General features: G+C 38.6%; 1 protein-coding gene across 1 annotated transcript in view; it reads left to right on the top strand.

Annotated features, from left to right (window-relative positions):
* HEATR5B (HEAT repeat containing 5B) overlaps positions 1 to 9,723 on the top strand; it is a 261,254-nt gene extending 251,531 nt beyond the window's left edge. The window contains exon 36 of the mRNA XM_053711883.1: positions 8,416 to 9,723. Coding sequence (XP_053567858.1) covers positions 8,416 to 8,720 — 305 coding nt within the window. The 3' untranslated portion in view covers positions 8,721 to 9,723. The remainder of the gene's footprint in view (positions 1 to 8,415) is intronic.
* Positions 9,724 to 20,702: the final 10,979 nt, after the last annotated feature.

Raw genomic sequence — 20,702 nt, 5'->3', positions numbered from 1 at the left:
TATTGGTATCCCACAAGTAATGGATGATCCGTGGACTGGATACACCTTACAAGAGAAAACACAATTTATGCTTACCTGATAAATTTATTTCTCTTGTGGTGTATCAGTCCACGGCCCGCCCTGTCATTTTAAGGCAGGTATTTTTAAATTTAAACTACAGTCACCACTGCACCCTATGCTTTTTCCTTTCTCTGCTTGTTTTCGGTCGAATGACTGGATATGGTAGGAAGGGGAGGAGCTATATAACAGCTTTGCTGTGGGTCCTCTTGCAACTTCCTGTTGGGAATGAGAATATCCCACAAGTAATGGATGATCCGTGGACTGGATACACCACAAGAGAAAGAAATTTATCAGGTAAGCATAAATTGTGTTTTTTTTCTTGGAAACTTGTGGGCAAATTAGGCTCGCAAGGGCACAAAATGCTGTTATTTATTGCATCATTTTTTAGCGCGAGAATCTTTTTTGGGCGCGAATGTGCCTCTGTCTTGACACAAGTTCGTTATTTCCTGCGTCTTAGTTGACGTTAGGTTGTTTGGCACTAAATTGTGTTTATGACGCGAGTTCCGTAATTTCTGGATGTTTGTTGGCACCAAAAAAATGATCAATTTCCTTTTGCGTTGTGCGTCTTACTTAGCGCCAAAAAGATTAGTTTTATTTTACCTCACTTCCTATATGCTCTTTGCCTTCTTTATGCTCAGAGGGCTATGCCATTTGCTTTTTTTTGCCAATTTTAGCATTTGCATTTTTTCCGATTCCTGAAACTGCTATATGTGGAAATAAGTTATTTCTGTTTAATGTTATTTTTTATTTTTTACATTTTACAAGATGTCTCAATCTGATCCTGTCTCAGAAGCTGCTGTAGGAACCATGCTGCCTGAACACAGTTCTACCAAAGCTATGAATACCCAAAAACTTCCCTCGCCCAGTGGGCGAGTAAATCATAAAATTTACCAGGCCGCAAGAAACTTTAGTCGCCCGTGCGTATCTGCATGTAGTGTGTGTATATATACAGAATTATTTAAAAAGGCAATATAAATAGTGTTATTGTAATCTCACAAAGCATTCAAATTGGGACCTCTGTCTGCAATGCTTTGTGAGCTGCTTACTACTTGGGATTTGAGTATTAATAAAAAGGCTTTAACTTTAGAAAATATTTTTCTATCACCAGCTACAAAAAACAGGGATACTATCTTTGTAATACTGTATGTACAGTCTTGACTTATTTTCCACTAAGGGTAAAAAAAAGAGATATATAATTGAGCTGTTTTTTTACTTCAGCATATGTGGGGTCACGATTGACTAAGTACAGGTGGCCCTCGTTTTACAACGGTTCAATTTACACCGTTTCAGAATAACAACCTTTTTTCCCAGTCATGTGACTGCTATTGAAAAGCATTGAGAAGCAGTGCATTTATTAAAATAGTCCGTAGGTGGAGCTGTCCGCTTGTGTTGCAGCAAAGCCAAGCAAGCAGAAATTAATCAGTTTAACCAGACCTGAGCTATTGAGCAGATTTCAAAGGAACAAGATCTTCCTGTCTATAACTCAGTTATAGATTGGAATGCATAGAAAGAATTGTTTGCAGAAAAATGCAAGTGAAGTCTGTGTTGTGTGATTATTTTATTAGGTTTATAATGCTGTTTAGCAAATGTTTTTGTTTAACTTAAGTTAATTATATATTATGTGTTGTGTGATTATTTTATTAGGTTTATAATGCTGTCTAGCATTTAAAGTCTGCATTTCAAAGCTTTTAAAATAATAGGTGTAACTTATGACAATTTTGAGAGGGGCCTGGAACCCATCACCATAACTTCCCATTGACTCACATTATAAACTGGGTTTCAATTTACAACGGTTTCCATTTACAACCATTCCATCTGGAACCTAACCCCGGCGTAAACTGAGGGCTACCTGTATATTTAATGCTGTCACCCTTCAACCTATAGCGCTTTGACATAACGAGCATGTTAAAAACACTTTTTTCCCCTTTCTGCCCGACTGCCTTTCAACTACTAGCACGACTCAGTGCCGCACTAGCAGATTTGACTGGGTGCATAGAGATGGTATATTCTCTACAAATTGGTAAACTCAGTTTTTGAAGCATCAGTAGCGTCAGGAAAAATTGTGCAGTGCTCTATATTGTTATAGTAGGCAGCTTGCTCGTGTACATTGTGATGAAGTTCTGCAGAGGACCCTGGAGTACGTCGGCATAATGTACGTGAGCAAGCTGCCTACTATAACTATATAGTCCCTTTAACCCATACTTCATTCATACACACACAGAGAAGAAACACTCACCGCTCTAGCAGGATGTCTTCCCGTGCAGACAACCTTAGGGGTGGGAAGTAGCAACTGACAAGGAAGAGACCAAGAGCCATGGAGATAAGGGGAGGTCTTTGAATGCATTTAACAGAAAGAACCTCCCCTTTCTACCCTCCTTTCCTGTGTGTGCGCATATTTGAAAGGCAATTTGAGATTTTTCATTATTGCTTCTTATATCCCACTTAAAATGTCAGGTCGCCGCTCGGGCTGGTAACTTCAAAATTTTACTTGCCCGCAAGAAATTTAGGTCGCCATTGGCAACCGGACCGGTCTATTCATATGCCCTGTAAGTGTATCTGTTGTAAGCTAGTGGAGATTATATCTCCAGCTGTAGTATGTAACAGTTGTCATTATAAGCTTTTGCATGCAGAAAAGGTTTCTATTAGTGCTAGTACGGTATCTGTTGTTCCTTCAACATCTAAAGTATATGATATCCCTGTTGATATGAAAAAAATATATTGCTGAAGCGATACAGAAGGTTATGGCTGCTATACCGCCTTCAAATAAACGTAAAAGGTCTTTTAAAACTTCTCATAATACTGATGAAATTTGTAATGACCGGCAACATACTGATATAACCTCTTCTAATGAGGATCTTTCTAACTCAGAAGTTCCTACTTCAGACATTGACACTGATAAATTATCTTATCTTTTTAAGATTGAGTATATTCGTTCTTTGTTAAAAGAAGTGTTAATAACTTTGGATATTGAGGGGTCTGGTCCTCTTGATAATAAATCCAGTAAACGTTTAAATTCTGTCTATAAACCTCCTGTGACTACTCCTGACTTTTTTCCTGTTCCTGATGCTATTTCTGATGTGATTGCTAAGGAATGGTCTAAGCCTGGTACTTCTTTTGTTCCTTCTTTTGTTCCTTCTTCAAGGTTTAAAAAGTTGTATCCTTTGCCAGGGCTAAATTAGAGTTTTGGGGAAAATTCCCTAAGGTTGATGGGGATATTTCTACTCTTGCTAAACGTACTACTATTCCTATGGAAGATAGTACCTCTTTTAAAGATCCTTTAGATAGGAAGATTGAATCTTATCTAAGGAAAGCTTATTTGCATTCTGGATATATGCTCAGACGTGCTATTTCTATGGCTGATGTTGCGGCTGCATCAACTTTTTGGTTGGATAGCTTAGCACAACGGGAAAAATACTTTGATTTGTATAGCATTGTTTGTTTGCTTCAACATGCTAATAATTTTATCTGTGATGCTATTTTTTAAATCATCAAGATTAATGTTAAATCTATGTCCTTGGCTATTTTAGCTAGGAGAGCTCTATAGCTCAAATCATGGAATGCTGACATGGTATCTAAATCTAGGTTACTATCTCTATCATTCCAGGGTAATAATTTGTTTGGTTCCCAGTTGGATTCTATTATTTCCACTATTACTGGGGGGAAGGGAGTTTTTTTGCCTCAAGATAAAAAGTCTAAGGGCAAATCTAAAGCTTCTAATCTGTTTTGTTCCTTTCGTCAGAATAGAGAACAGAAAACCACTCTGCTGTTGGCGGGCAGATTGAAATTATTTCAAGACGTTTGGGCAGGTTTTATTCAGAATCATTGGATTCAGAATATCGTCTCTCAGGGGTATCGAAAAGGTTTCAGAATAAGGCCTCCTGTGAGAAGATTTTTTCTTTCTCACGTTCCAACGAATCCTGTGAAAGCTCAGGCTTTTCTGAAGTGTGTTTCAGATCTGGAGCTTTCAGGAGTGATTGTATCAGTTTCAATTCTGGAACAGGGTCTGGGTTTTTATTCAAATCTATTCATCAGGAAAATTCTTTCAGACCAGTTCTGGATCTGAAGTTTTTGAATCAATTTGTAAGAGTCCCAAGTTTCAAGATGGTGACATGTCCTCAATGGACTTACAGGATCTTCATATTCCGATTAATCCAGACCACTATCGGTTTCTCTGTGCGCTTCTATCTGTAATCAGAGAGCAGGGTATTGCGGTGTTTCCTTATTTGGACAATATCTTGGTACTGGCTCAGTCTTTTCATTTAGCAGAATCTCACACAAATCAACTTGTGTTGTTTCTTCAAAGACATGGTTGGAGGATCAATTTACCAAAGAGTTCCTTGATTCCTCAGACAAGGGTCACCTTTTTAGGTTTCCAGATAGATTCACTGTCCATGACTCTGTCTTTAACAGACAAGAGACAAATGAAATTGGTTTCTGGCTGTCGAAACCTTCAGTCTCGATCATTCCCTTCAGTGGCTATGTGCATGGAAGTTTTAGGTCTCATGGCTGCAGCATCGGATGCTATCCCCTTTGCTCGTTTTCATATGAGATCTCTGCAGCTTTGTATGCTGAATCAATGGTGCAGGGATTATACTCGGATATCACAGTTGATATACTTAAATCCCAACATTGAACTCTCTCTGTCCTGGTGGTTAGTCCATCATCGGATTATTCAAGGGGCCTCTTTTGTTCGTCCTGCCTGGACTGTGATTCAACAGATGCAAGTCTCACAGGTTGGGGAGCTGTCTGGGGGTCTCTGACAGTGCAAGGAGTTAGGAATTCTCAAGAGGCGAGGTTACCAATAAATATTTTAGAACTCCGTGCTATTCCCAGGGCTCTTCAAGCTTGGCCGCTATTAAAGAGAGAATTATTCATTCGTTTTCAGACAGACAATATCACAACTGTGGCATATGTCATTCATCAATTGGGACTCGCAGTCCTTTAGCGATGAAAGAAGTATCTCGGATACTTTCTTGTCTAATTTCTGCAATACATATCCCAGGTATAAATCCCAATGTTCGACTCTCTCTGACTTGGTGGTTAGACCACCATCGTATAGATCAAGGGCCTCTTTTGTTCGTCCAACCTGGACTGTGATCACAACAGATACCAGTCTTTCAGGTTGGGGAGCTGTCTTGGGGATCTCTGACAGCACAAGGGGTTTGGAAACCTCAAGAGGCCAGGTTACCAATCAATATTTTAGAACTCCATGCTATTTTCAGGGCTCTTCAGGTTTGGCCTCTGTTGAAGAGAGAACCATTCATTTGTTTTCAGACAGACAATATCACAACTGTGGCATATGTCAATCATCAGGGTGGGACTCACAGTCCCCTAGCTATGAAAAAAGTATCTTGGATACTTTCTTGGGCAGAATCCAGATCTTGTCTAATTTCTGCAGTACATATCCCAGGTGTAGACAATTGGGAGGCGGATTATCTCAGTCGTCAGTCTTTACATCCAGGGGAGTGGTCTCTACATCCAGATGTATTTTATCAAATTGTAAAGATGTGGGGTCTTCCCGAAATAGATCTGATGGCTTCTCATTTAAACAAGAAGCTTCCCAGGTACCTTTCCAGGTTCAGGGATCCTCAGGCGGACATGGTGGATGGGTTAGCAGTTCCTTGGTTTTATCAACCTGCTTACATTTTCCGCCTCTAGTTCTTCTTCCCAGGGTGATTTCCAAGATCACATTGAAACAGTTGCATGTGTTTCTGATAGCACCAGCATGGTCTCACAGGTTTTTGTATGCGGATCTTGTCCGGATGTCCAGTTGCCAACTTTGGCCACTTCCTTTAAGGCCGGACCTTCTGTCTCAAGGGCCGTTTTTCCATCAGGATCTCAAATCGCTAAATTTGAAGGTATGGAAATTGAACACTTGGTACTTAGTCATAGAGGTTTCTCTGATTCAGTGATTAATACTATGCTACAGGCTCATAAGTCTGTTTCAAGGAAGATTTATTATTGGGTTTGGAAAACCTATATTTCATGGTGTTTTTCTCATAAATTCTCTTGGCATTATTTTAGGATTCCTAGAATTTTACAGTTTCTTCAGGATGGTTTGGATAAAGGTTTGTCTGCAAGTACCTTGAAGGGACAAATTTCTGCTCTTTCTGTTTTATTTCATAGAAAGATTGCTAAACTTCATGATATTCACTGTTTTGTTCAAGCTTTGGTTCGTATCAAGCGTGTTGCTAAATCAATTTCTCCTCCTTGGAGTCTTAATTTGGTTTTGAAAGCTTTGCAGGCTCCTCCTTTTGAGCCTATGTATTCTTTGGATATTAAGCTACTTTCTTGGAAAGTGTTGTTTCGTTTGGCTATCTCTTCAGCTAGAAGAGTTTCTGAATTGTCTGCTCTCTCTTGTGAGTCTCCTTTTCTGATTTTCCATCAGGATAAGGCTGTTTTGCGGACTTTGTTTAAATTTCTTCCTAAGGTTGTGAATTCTAACAACATTAGTAAGGAAAGTGTTGTTCCTTCCTTGTGTCCCAATCCCAAGAATACTCTTGAAAGATCTTTGCATTCTTTGGACGTTGTAAGAGCTTTGAAATATTATGTCAAAGCTACTAAAGTTTTCAGGAAGACTTCTAGTCTGTCTGTTGTTTTTTCTTGTCCTAGGAAAGATCAGAAAGCCTCTGCCATTTCTTTGGCATCTTGGTTAAAAGTTTTGATTCACAAGGCTTATTTAGAGGCGGGACAGTCTCCACCTCAGAGATTTACAGCTCATTCTACTTGATCAGTCGCCCTTCTTGGGCTTTTAAGAATGAAGCTTCTGTTGATCAGATTTGCAAAGCAGCAACTTGGTCTTCTTTGCATACATTTACTAAATTTTACCATTTTGATGTATTTGCTTCTTCTGAAGCAGTCTTTGGTAGAAAAGTTCTTCAGGCAGCTGTTTGATTCTTCTGCTTATGATTTAAGTTTTTTTCTTGAAATCTATGTGAAATTTATGAGAGACTTATTTTTTTGTGGATTTAATTTTTTCAGCGGAAATAGTTTTTATTTTATCCCTCCCTTTCTAGTGACTCTTCTGTGGTCTCCCACATCTTGGGTATTTTTATCCCATACGTCACTAGCTCATGGACTCTTGCCAATTACATGAAAGAAAACATAATTTATGTAAGAACTTACCTGATAAATTCATTTCTTTCATATTGGCAAGAGTCCATGAGGCCCACCCTTTTTATGGTGGTTATGATTTTTGTATAAAAAGCACATTTTTATTTCCAGTTCCTCTTTTTGTATGCTTTTTTACTCTTTATTTTATCACTCCACTACTTGGCTATTTGTTAAACTGAATTGTGGGTGTGGTGAGGGGTGTATTTATAGGCATTTTGAGGTTTGGGAAACTTTGCCCCTCCTGGTAGAATTGTATATCCCATACGTCACTAGCTCATGGACTCTTGCCAATATGAAAGAAATGAATTTATCAGGTAAATTCTTACATACAGTAAATTATGTTTTTCTAGTTATCACCTTAAATACTCAATCTGCCCAAATTGTTCCTAGTAGTGACTTGTGATCAATCTTTTCCTTCATTGGGTTGAAGAGGTATAAAGGAACATAAAAGTACAAAAAGGTAAAAGAAAATGCTCTGTTTCATCATTTTATTATTTCACTGTTATGTTATTAAAGTCAGCTCCAGCTGTACTCATCTGGCGATCCAATGGCAAGAAGTATATGTGTATAGTCACCAATCACCAGCTATCTCTCAGTAGTGTGCAGTGCGGCTCCTGAGCCTACCTAGGAACACTTTTCAATAAAGTATACCAAAAGCACAAAGTAAATTTCATAGTAGAAGTAAATGTAAAAATCTCTAAAAATTGCATGCACTATGAGAACCATGACATTTTACTTTAGGCTTTCATGTCCCTTTAATTGTTTCTACCATTGACCTTGTTAAACAAGTGTAACATATATACCAAAAAAACATATATATCGTTACCTGAGGCCATGATTAACCAACAGGTGGAACACGCTTTATAATATGGATTTAAAGGCACAGGAAAAGGGACATAAATATTTTACTTTGCAGTTTGAACCTTTGGCTTTTTAATACTTGTGGTTTGTATTTCAGTTAATGGGACCTAAGTGTAAAAAGAAAATACACTAAAGTGTAAAAGTCAGCAATGCCCAACTAGGACCTAGCTGATCACATCTGGTGAGACAATGACAAGACATGTGCATCGCCACCAATGTCAACTAGTTCCCAGTAGTACATTGTTGATACTGATCCTACCTAGGTGTGCTTTTCAACAAAGGATACCAAAAGAACAATGTAAACAAAACATTAACACTATTTTAGATTTTGAACTTGATGGGGTTTTTTTCCTACAAATTTATGTTTATTTTGTTTTACAGGAGTTCAGCTATTAGCACTTCTTGTTCCAACACTGATTTCTTACCTGCTGGATATGAACACCATTAGTTCTGCACCACCAGCATCAAAGGATCTACATGAATTTGCACTGCAGAACCTAATGCGTATTGGGCCTCTATACCCTCACGCTTTTAAGACTGTGATTGGTGCTGCTCCGGAACTAAAGGCATGCCTAGAATCTGCTATCCGAGCCAGCCAGGCGAGCAAAGCTAAAGTCGCCTCTCGCCAGCCTGCACCTATTATACAAACTGCACCTACCATCAAACTGAAAACCAGCTTTTTCTAAACATATTAATGAATAATTGCTGCACAATTTTAGAACTAACCTAACTTAGTCACTTTAAATATGTCGCTGTTCTGTTACTATCTCTGGCTTTGTGGGGGCTTTCTGTTTTATCACAAAGATTTTGAAGGTTTCAAAACTAAGGAGAGGAACAAGATGTGAAACGGTTTCCTGTATTCACTGGAACATACCTATTTATTAAAAACACACAGAGCAACAATTAAATCCATAACACCTAATATACTCAGGCATGAAATTATTTTATTTTGCACTTTAAAGGACATAACAGCATCTCCAACACTTCCTATGTCAAAGGTGCATGTATATTGTATGTGAGCACTTTAAAGTGATTTAAACCATTCCAGACCTTTTCATCTGAGCATTGTTTAGATCATTGCTCTGACTTCATCCTGTTTTAGAAGTCGCTGTTGAGATTTGTATTTAATCACGCACATAGAATGTTGACCAGTATCTACCTATTTCTTTGTGTAATCTACAAATGATATGGTGTTTCAGTACTTAATAATACAACCTCTTGCTGCTCTCAAGTATGTTTAAAGGTCAGTAGATGAGGATGGAAATTTCACCCACTGGTACAAAGCTCCACCAATATATGTTATATATTGCTTTGTTTTAAAGGGGAGGAGTATTGATGAAAACTCATGCTGCTAAAATTGAGGTCTTATTCAGAACAGCCATTCTACAAATACTTCTTTATAAAAATGCATGTTAAGATGACTTGGTAGCGTCCCTTTTCTTTAAGCAGGATGCTCAAAGCATCTGTCCCCATTTTTAATTTTCTGTGGGTCACAGCATTTTTAAATATTAACACATTTTAAAGCCATGTTTTCACTCCTACTTTGATAACAATAATATAGATGTTCTTTATTTTACAGTTTGCATTTAGGATGGGCCAATTTGCAATCTCCTGTTATGAGAAAATGTGTTCATGGTTTTTTGTGTACTATGAATTTGTCTTATAAAATATTCTTTCTATTGTAAATAATTTGTCTAGAGAATTTGTTCCATTATTATTTTTTTATTTAAACAATTAAAGGAAGACCTATATATAAATTGATGCACAGTCTGATTGTGGCAAGACATGGAAGTAAAATATTGCTTATAGCAGTGTTTTTCAACCAGTGTGCCGTGAGAGATCCTCAGGTGTGCCGCGGCAGACTGACAACAGTGCAGGGGTGTCCCTCTTTCAAATTTTTAAATATTGGTAGTTATGTGACAGGCTCATCAGGCATCATTTACAACCATGACATTGACATTCATTCACAGACAATCATTATGATTGTTTGTGAATGAATGTCAATATGTCATGTATAGTTTGTAGAAGGCATGACAGCACAGTACAGTGTGTATATATATATATATATATATATATATATATATATTGTGTATATATATATATATATATACTGTATTAGGCTACAATGTGTGATTTTGTAAAATTTTGGGATGGTGGTGTGCCACAGGATTTTTTAATGTAAAAAAGTGTGCCACGGCAAAAAAAAAGGTTGCAAATCACTGGCTTATAGGATATTTATGTTTCTATATGGATTGGTACAACCCGGTATTCAACTCTTCTCATATAATGTTATATTTAGTTCCCATGCAAGAATCCTGCTCCATTACAAAGTGATTGCATTGACTGGTCTAGCTGAAGGATAAGCAAACTATGGCCTATCACCTCTTTTAATACAGACCACAAGCCAAAAATGTTATTACATGCTTAAAAAATTAAAAGAATACTATTTTGTGACGTGAAAATTATATGAAATTTGAATTTCAGTGTCCATAAAAAAAGTTTTATTGGAACACAGCCACTCTCATTTGTTTATGGCTGCTTTTGTGCTACAAGTTTAATAGACCTATGTGGCTCCCTCATTGGTCTGCACTGCTGCTTATATTGCTTCACTCCAATATATGTTAACACAATATTCCCAGTGTGGCCAGAAAAAATATTTACAAAGGTTTTTTCATAAATGTTTAAAAAAGAAAGAAAAAAAGGCTGCAGTGAAAGTATGTGTCAGCGGCTTATTTGTTTGATATATATATATATATATATCAATTTTTTTTTTTAATTTATTAATGAAAACAAAATATAACAACTTATTCAACATAAAACAGCTCTTACATTGGTCGTCTTACATCATAATAACATGGTATTTTAATTATTTTTTTCCTTCATGAAGAATAGTAGAACATTCTACACAACAATAGGGGTAGTTGTACATCACATTGGGTTAGCTTGACTATGTATCGCTACTTAGAATATTAGACCAAAAACATTATAAGTAAGGATTACAATACTCTTCCCATAGAAAATTCATATCCAGAAAATCCTCCATGCTTTTGGTACTTGCATGTTGATATTTCTCTAACTCCAGAGTGCGAGTGACCAATGCCTTCCAGTCTATTAAGGACAGAATTGTGGAAGATTTAGGGGGATCAGTCTTCTTGCACAATTAAGCAAAAGAAGCACAAATCTGTACCTCAATTTGCATTTTATTTTAGGAAGGTTATTCAGCAGTAATACGGATGGGTCAAGGGGGATTTGTATCATATATTTTTAATTCTATCAGTTAAAAAATTGTTATAGATGCTAAAAGTTATATGCTCTATTTTGGCTTTGGCCTGCAAAGCAAAATATTTACTATCTGGTGCTTTATAGAAAAGGGAGAAGTCAAATTAGTACGTATGGTAGCAAAAATATGGTCAGGAGGTATAACTGGAGTAGGTACAGACTCCACCTTGGACAGAGGCGAAAATTGTCGAGAGAGGGCATCAGCCCTAACATTCTTACTACCACGCAGGTAGGAGACCACATAATTAAACCGAGACAAAAATAGCGCCCATCTGGCCTGTCGGGGCGACAAACGTTTGGCTTCAGATAGATAAGTTAAATTCTTGTGGTCAGTAAGAATGAGCACTGGCACGCTAGTACCCTCGAAAAGATGCCTCCATTCCTTGAGTGCCAAAATTATGGCCAGTAATTCCCTGTCGCCAATTTCATAATTGCACTCTGCTGGAGACAATTTCTTAGAGAAGAAACCACATGGATGCAAGGAACCGTCAGGCGTTGGACGTTGAGACAAGAGGGCACCTACTCCAGTCTCAGGCGCATCGACCTCAAGAACGAAAGGCAAGACAGGGTTAGGGTGAGCCAGAACTGGAGCGGCAGCAAAGGCAGTCTTAAGACTATCAAAGGCCTTAATGGTAGTAGGTGACCAATGGAGTGGATCATTCTCTTTACGGGTCATGCCTGTGATAGGTTTGACCAAGGAAGAAAAGTTTTTAATAAACTTTCTATAGTAATTGGCGAACCCCAAAAAACATTTAATAGACCTAAGACCAACTGGGCGAGGCCACTGCAGATAACTTGTTAGGATCCATGGAGAACCCTGCAACGGAGATAACATAACCTAGGAAGGTTACTTGAGTCTGATGGAACTCACATTTCTCGAGTTTACAAAACAGGCTGTTCTCACATAGTCTCTGAAGAATTCGTGTAACATCAGAACGATGAGCCTCAAGTGTGGGTGAGTGTATGAGGATGTCGTCTAAGTACACCACAACACACTGTTGCAACATATCTTGTAGGACATCATTAATAAATTACTGGAAAACAGCAGGAGCATTGCATCGGCCAAAGGGCATTACAAGATACTCATAATGCCCGCTCCTGGTGTTAAATGCTGTTTTCCATTCATGGCCCTCCTTGATCCTAACAAGATTGTTCGCTCCACTCAAATCAAGTTTAGTAAAGACCATAGCTCCCTTGAGGCGGTGAAAGAGTTCTGTAATGAGCGGAATAGGGTGAGCATTCTTAATTGTAAGATGATTAAGACCCCTATAATCGATGCATGGTCTTAACTTGCTCTTAACTTCACAAAGAAGAAGCCAGCCCTGCATAATTTGCAGATGATCCCCCGTGACAGAGCATTGGCAACATACTCCTCCATAGCACAATTCTCCACAACAGACAGAGGGTGAACCCGGCCCCGAGGAGGAATGGCTCCGGGTTGCAGGTCTATGGCACAATCGTAAGACCAGTGAGGAGGCAACGTACTGGCACGCACCTTGTCAAAAACGTCTAGGAACTCTTGGTACTCCTCTGGCAATTGAGATACTGAAGAAGTGCACAAGACTTTAACTGATTTCCGAAGACAAGTGGAAATACATTGCGGAGACCACAACAAACTTTCGGACCTGCACCAGTCAAGACTGGGATTGTGCTTTTGGAGCCAGGGATAACCCAGAACAACCGGAAAATGCGAAGAGTTTATCACCTGGAACTGGAGGGTTTCAAAATGGAGAGCCCCAACAGCCATGGATAACGGAGCAGTTTCATGAGTAACGGGTGTGGGCTGAAGGGGCCTGTCATCAATAGCCTCAATAGCAAGCGGAACGGACTGAGGCAAAACAGGAATGGAGTGCTTTGATACAAAAGTACTGTCAATGAAATAGCCTGTAGCACCAGATTCAACCAGAGCCTGGGTGACTATGAAGGAGTCCACCCAGGAAAGGACAACCGTGACTAAAGGTTTCTCCTTTAGCGGTTCCGGGAACGAGGATAAACCACCCAAGATCTGCCCCCGACAGGACCTTAGGTGTGAGCGTTTCCTGGCCGTGTAGGACAAGACTTCAAAAGATGGCCCTGTAACCCACAATAGAGGCAGAGCCCCTCCCTCCTCCTAAAGGCCCTCTCCGCTGCGGAGAGACGCGTGAATCCGAACTGCATCGTCTCAGCAGTACCTGGTGACTCGGGACCAGGAGGCATGGGAGGAGAGAGAGGCATGGGTGGGAATGAACACGTAGGAGACAACGGAACAGGAGGCTTCCGCAAGCGCTCCTTGAAAGAGGGCCTCTCACTTAGTCTGATGTCAATTAGGATCAAAAAAGACACCAATGCCTCAAGATCTTCTGGTAAATCTCTGGCAGCAACTTCGTCTTTAATCGCATTAGAGAGCCCATGAAAGAAGGCGGCAATAAGGGCTTCATTGTTCCAAAAACAACAAGGGGGTTTACTCCTTTCCGTGTATGACCGGATAAAACAATCAATATTACTATAGAGGTAACAGAGGGAGGAGGGGTAGAGGTAGAGGTAGAAGGGGCAGAGGATATTACCACCAACAGGATAATAGAAGGGTCTGATTTAGTGAAAGCGAAGCAGAATCAAATGAAGATTTTTCTAGCTCAGGGGGTGAGGAAGAATTAAACCATACTGAGGGGGTTTACCCATCATCCTTACCCCCACTCTAATCCAGCTCAGACCCCACAGGAGGATCCTGCTGTTAGACCCAAATTAAAATCTATACTGGTTCAACCCCCACCTCCTCCTCATCCATCCATCCCGAAAGACACTAGAAATGTAGATGCACACTATGGCACTAGTAAATATATACCCACAGCCAAAAATGGAGAGAAGAATACTAAAACTAATAGTGATCTTGAGAAGGTTTTTTTGCTTGGGCCCAGTTGGAATAGAAGGGGGGGCCACAACACAATGAGCGGTCAGAACTTCCACACACCAACACAGAACCCAGAAATATTGATACAAACCAGGTCAAATCGCTATCCACAGAGAAACCACAAAAGAGGTTACTACACAAAGTACCAGTAGTGAATAACATCATTAATATCTCTGACTATACACTGACTGAGGCAGAAACAAAGGTTCTTAATAAAGGACTCAGCTTTGTTCCAACATCTAATTTTAATTTATTTTCAACACTACTAGATGTCAATAAACTTATAAGATCTTTGACTCTTAAGAAATTTTATAAACAAACTGAAAACACTGACAATGACTGTGACAGAGCTGAAGCCCCGACTAGGCCCAATCTCACCTTTGGTGAAGATTGTGATCTGTTAGCCCTAGAAGATTTATATTCCTCAGGGGCAGTGGGGATGATTGATAACAAAAATTTTCCAAAATTTAAAGGTAACTCTACCTTCTACCCCGTACAGAACAGGGGACACATCTTAGAGACTTTTCAAAGGAGGGTAGAGGAGGACCTAACTGCACTTGATGCAAACAACAGATCACGTATGGGTAGTTCCAATTTAACACTAAAGGAAAGGGAAGCCCTCTCTAGATTACAGAATAATGCGGACCTTGTAATCAGAGCCGCAGACAAGGGCGGCTCTATTGTAGTCATGAACAGGAGACCATTTCTAGCAGAGGCTAGGAGACAATTGACAGACATGGAACAATACATTCCATTAAGAAGGGATCCAACAAATGACTTTAGCAATGAGCTAAAAGACCTCTTAGATGAGGGTAGAGAGATAGGAATGTTTGATGATGAAACATTTAAATATATGCAAGTAGAGTTCCCTATCAGACCAACGTTCAACCACTTACCAAAAGTCCATAAACCAGGTACAGAGATGCATGGAAGACCGATCATAAGTGGGATCGGTTCGCTCACGGAGAGGCTCTCACAATGGTTGGATGCGATTTTGCAGCCCTTCGTGAAAAGTCTGCCAAGCCACCTAAAAGATACTATACATTTGCTAGGCCTACTAAAAGAACAAGGTTGGGATGAGGATAATGTTTGGATAACTATAGATGTGAAATCTCTATACTCCTCTATTCCACACAAAGAAGGCCTAAAAGCAGTAAGGTATTTTCTTACCTACTCAGGGCAGTATGAGGAGGAACATTGTAGTTTTATACTACGGGTGACCGAATTTTTACTCACCCATAATTATTTTTGTTTTGATGGCTGTTTCTATCTCCAGAGGTGTGGGACCGCTATGGGGGCCAAGTTTGCCCCCTCCTACTCCAACCTCTACATGGGGTGGTGGGAGCGGTCCCACATCTACGGAGATAGAAACATGCACAAGCCCAATATTATTTTTTACAAAAGATTCATAGATGATCTTTTGGTGATCTGGAGGGGCAATATAGATCAGGTGAAACACTTTGTCGAGTACCTAAATAACAACAACATGAACTTGGGTTTTACCTTTGAAACTAACCCAAAGGAAATTAACTATTTGGATGTAACTTTGGTAGGAGTAGCAGGAGGTAACAAGGGTCATATCACTACAAGTATCTTTCGTAAGCCAACAGTGAAAAATACGATTCTGCACGCAAAGATCAGTCACCCTGTGTCATGATCCTGTCTAAGACTGTGCCTTTAATTCAGGATCTCCTCCCTTGTCTGATCTCTATTTAAGACACACCTCCTCCTCACTGCATTGCTTGATTATTGCAGTCTGAAGATTGTTTGATTCATCCCTCTTCAAGGATTCAACAAGCCAAGTATCAGTTAAAGCATAACTCCTTTTTGAAATTTCAAGTCTTATTATTGATAATATTGTTCTTTTACTTAACATCACCACAACTTCTTGTTATTTTGAATATAATCATTTCTAACCTCTCAAGCATTTTCTACCATTTCAGTTTATTCAAACACAGATCTGTCTACTACGAGGCGGGACTTCGCCTCAAGCGTGTATCCCCTGTGACGTCACACGCCGCAGCACAAGCTGTGCTGTCGGCGCGTCTCTCTCCCCACACACGCTGAATACTCAGCTCAGAGCCACACGCATAAACAAACAGTCGTGCCGACTTAAACCAAAAAACCCTAAGGAATTAAGGTATGTACATATCATTTAAAAGTTAAGCAGCTATATTAAGAGATCTCCAACGTTTTCCAATAAGTGCTATCCTCTCCACCTCGTAACTAAAGAGACTGTAAAACAACTATTGCCGGTCAATACGAATGTGCATACATTAAACTCCAATTTGTTGACAAAACATTCACATTACTTCATACTCATATATTATACAATTCTTTGTGGCATATACAAATGTTTTATTTCAATAAGACAGAACAGAGAGTACCATAGAAACCAGTCATTCTTTTGTCAAGTTATTATTTAATTTGAGTCTCCCTGACTGACAGAATTTCAGTTCAGAGAAATATACAAAAATCACTTATCCTACAGAAATCTTGTTATCATTCAGGTTCCCTTTTACCAAGTCATGATATAAGGGAGAAAATGAAAACAAACACTCAGATTAATGGTGAAAATAAACTTTATTTTAATAAAAATAAAAGTATTCATCACAGAATAATCAAGCCTATAAAAAGAATAAAAATTACACTCAATTTCAGGTTAATCATGGATCTTCTAGAAATGTCCACACACATATCTTCACTGAATCAAAAGGTGGATATACTAGCCCAAGGATTATCTGAAATAAAGAATGAGAACAGTAATTTGAAAAGGATTCTTAATGAATTTATGTCCCAAAAAACCACTGAACTACCTGAACCACATGTTAATCCCCCCATACCATTTAGTGGTAATCGCACAAAATTTCGCGAATATAAAAATGCATGTTTGTTGCTCTTTTCATTAAAGCCCAGAACATACCGAACCGAAAAAATAAAAGTATACACTGCTATATCTTATCTCTCAGGCGAACCTCGTGCATGGGCTGATAGGTTCATTGAAAGTGAAGATCCTTTACTTAACTCACTAGATAATTTTTTCCTTACAATGGCAGTTTTATATGATGACATAAATAAACAACAGACTGCAGAACAAAAGTTGAGATCCCTGAAACAAGGGAAAAGGGCAGTGGAGGATTATATAGCTGATTTTCAGCTATGGGCCACTGACTCACAGTGGAACTCAGTAAGCTTAAAAAATCAATTCCGAATAGGCCTTTCGGAACACCTGAAAGATGAACTTTCAAGGGTAGAGTTTCCTGAAACATTAGAAGCCCTCATAAAACTGAGTATATCCATAGATAGGAGATACCGAGAAAGAAAGTCTGAGAGATATCAACTAGAAGAAACACATAAGAAGCCTTATCAATCCTATTCTGAGAAAGCCATAACCACTCCTGTTCCACTGGAGATTGGAGCTATACGTGGACCTTTATCTCAGGATGAGAAACAAAGAAGAAGACTAGCCAATTTGTGTCTATATTGTGCTAACAAAGAACATGAAGTCATTAATTGCCCTCTCCTTCTACGCCAAAAGAAGGGTAAGTTACTTAAAGTTTGTCTCTCTAAAGAACAAAGTAAAACATGTCTCCTTGAAATAAATTTGTCATTACAGTGGGATCTTCAACAAGTGCAGATCGAGGCAATCGTTGATTCAGGAGCTGATGGTTTATTTATAGATGAATCAGTTGTACAATTAAATAAAATACCAATCATGCAGAAAAAATCTCCTGTTTTTGTAAGGGTTATAGATGGCACACAAATACTAAAGGGCCCAATCACCCATCAGACAATACCACTCATGACAATCACATCTGACGGTCATAAGGAATTCTTAACTTATGATATTATTCCTAGATCCATACATCCAATAATTCTAGGATACCCTTGGTTACAGAAACATAACCCATCAATTGACACATAATCACATCACTTTTACATCACAATTTTGTCTAGACACCTGTTATCCATATTTGACAATAGGACATTTGACATCAACTCTACCCAAAGATTACATAGAGTTCAGTGATGTATTTAATTTAAAACATGCTGAAACACTTCCACCACATAGGCATTTCGACTGCCCGATAGACACTAAACCAGGCATAGAAATACCTTCAGGAAGAATTTTCCCTCTTTCACAGAAAGAACTAAAACATCTGAGGGAATATTTAGATGAAAATCTTAAAAAAGGTTTTATTACTCCCTCATCTTCACCAATTGCTTCAGCAATATTCTTTGTGACAAACAAAGATGGGACACTAAGACCGATCATAGATTATCAAGCACTAAATGCTGTCACCATTAAGAACCGTTATCCATTACCACTCATCCCAGAAATAATTGAACGCCTTCACGGAGCTACCATCTTCACGAAGTTAGATCTAAAAGGCGCATACAATTTAATTCGTATGAAGGCTGGTGATGAGTGGAAGACAGCATTTAAAACTAGATACGGTTTATTCCAATATAATGTAATGCCATTCGGCCTTACGAATGCCCCAGCTACATTCCAATTCTTTATCAATGAAATATTTAAAGAATTGATGGATGTATGTGTCATCGTGTATCTGGATGATATTCTCATATATTCGAAAAATTTATCAGATCACAAAAAACATGTCAGATGGGTTTTATCAACCCTAAGAGACCACCATTTGTACGCTAAGATGGAGAAATGTCAATTTCACAAAGATACCATCAAATTTTTAGGGTATATCATATCACCCAAAGGTATACAAATGGATCCAGAAAAATTAACAGCTATAGCTAACTGGCCAAAACCTTCATCAATGAAATCACTACAGAGGTTCCTCGGATTCACAAACTTTTATAGAAAGTTTATCAAAAAATTTTCAACTATCGTTCAACCTTTAACTCAATTAACTGGGAAACAAAAATATATATGGGATTCAAAGACAGATGAAGCATTTCAACAGCTAAAGAAAGAATTTACTACTGCACCAGTTCTGAGGTTACCAGATCCTGAACTTCCTTACACATTGGAGGTTGACGCATCAAATGTTGGAATTGGTGCAATATTATCACAATCAAGTCCTACAGAATAATTTCTTCATCCAGTAGCATTCTTTTCTCGTCGACTAACACCTGCAGAAAGAAACTATACAGTTGGAGATAAGGAGTTATTGGCAATGAAGTCAGCAATGGAACATTGGAGACACCTACTCGAAGGAACCACACAACCATTTCAGGTATTTACTGATCACAAGAATCTCCAATATCTCAAAAAGAATAAAACATTATCCTCACGACAAGTTAGATGGGCTCTTTTTCTCGATCGATTTCAACTTTACCCTAACACATATACCAGGAACTAAGAACACAAAAGCTGATGCCATTTCCAGGTCATTTGAGTTAACTGAAGAATCTGAAAATATGACTCAGATAATTCCTTCCACGAAAATAATCGGTGCCACAAACTTGGTAACATCTGACTTGTATCAAGCACAAATTTCTGATTCAGAAATACCTCCTATATGTTCACCTGACTCTGAGTCAGGACTCTACTTGTACAAAGAAAAAATTTACGTACCAAACTGTTTGAGAGAACAGATCATCCAACAACACCATAATACTCCATTAGCAGGTCATCCAGGAATTGAAAAGACATATGAGTTACTCAAAAGGACTTATTGGTGGCCACGAATGAAATTGGCGGTACAAGATTATATACTTAATTGCCAAATTTGTGCAACCAAAAAGAAGGAGCACCACAAACCATACGGATTATTATGCCCACTACCAGTACCACAAAGACCTTGGGATGTTATATCCATGGATTTCATTGTGGATCTACCATTATCACATGCTCATACCACTATAATGGTAGTAGTGGATCATCTAACAAGGTTAGCTCATTTTATTCCCTTGAAAAAGGTAACAACTGCCATGACTACAGCAACAGTATTTAATGACCACATTGTCAAGCTTCATGGTTTACCAGCATCAATTGTATCAGATCGAGGTAGTCAATTTACCTCTAAATTTTGGATATATTTATGTCAAACTTTACATATCACACTGAGGTTCACAACAGCTTTTCACCCGCAATCGAACGGACTCACGGAACGTTTGAATCAGACTCTGGAACAATATCTCAGATGTTTCATATCAACACAGCAGACAGATTGGTACACTCTGTTGCCAACCGCTGAGTTTGCTTATAACAACTCTGTTAATTCCTCTACTAAGGTAACTCCATTTTTTGCCTCATACGGTTTTCATCCTAGATCTTACCCCAACACTTTATCATCTGACCAATCACCCTCTGTCTCTTCTTACACAGAAAGTCTAAAACATGTCTTGGTATCACTACAAAATCATTTGAATGAGGCAAAGAGGTCTCAGAAAATTTATTATGATAAAAAGAGAACTCCAGCACCTAAGTATCACCTTCATGATCTGGTTTGGTTATCCACAAAAAACATTAAACTTCCGGTACCCTCCAAAAAATTGGCTGATCAATTTATTGGTCCCTTCC

Source organism: Bombina bombina, chromosome 4 (genome assembly GCF_027579735.1).
Source record: "Bombina bombina isolate aBomBom1 chromosome 4, aBomBom1.pri, whole genome shotgun sequence".
Lineage (NCBI taxonomy): Eukaryota > Metazoa > Chordata > Amphibia > Anura > Bombinatoridae > Bombina > Bombina bombina.
This window is presented reverse-complemented; position numbering and strand designations above follow the sequence as displayed.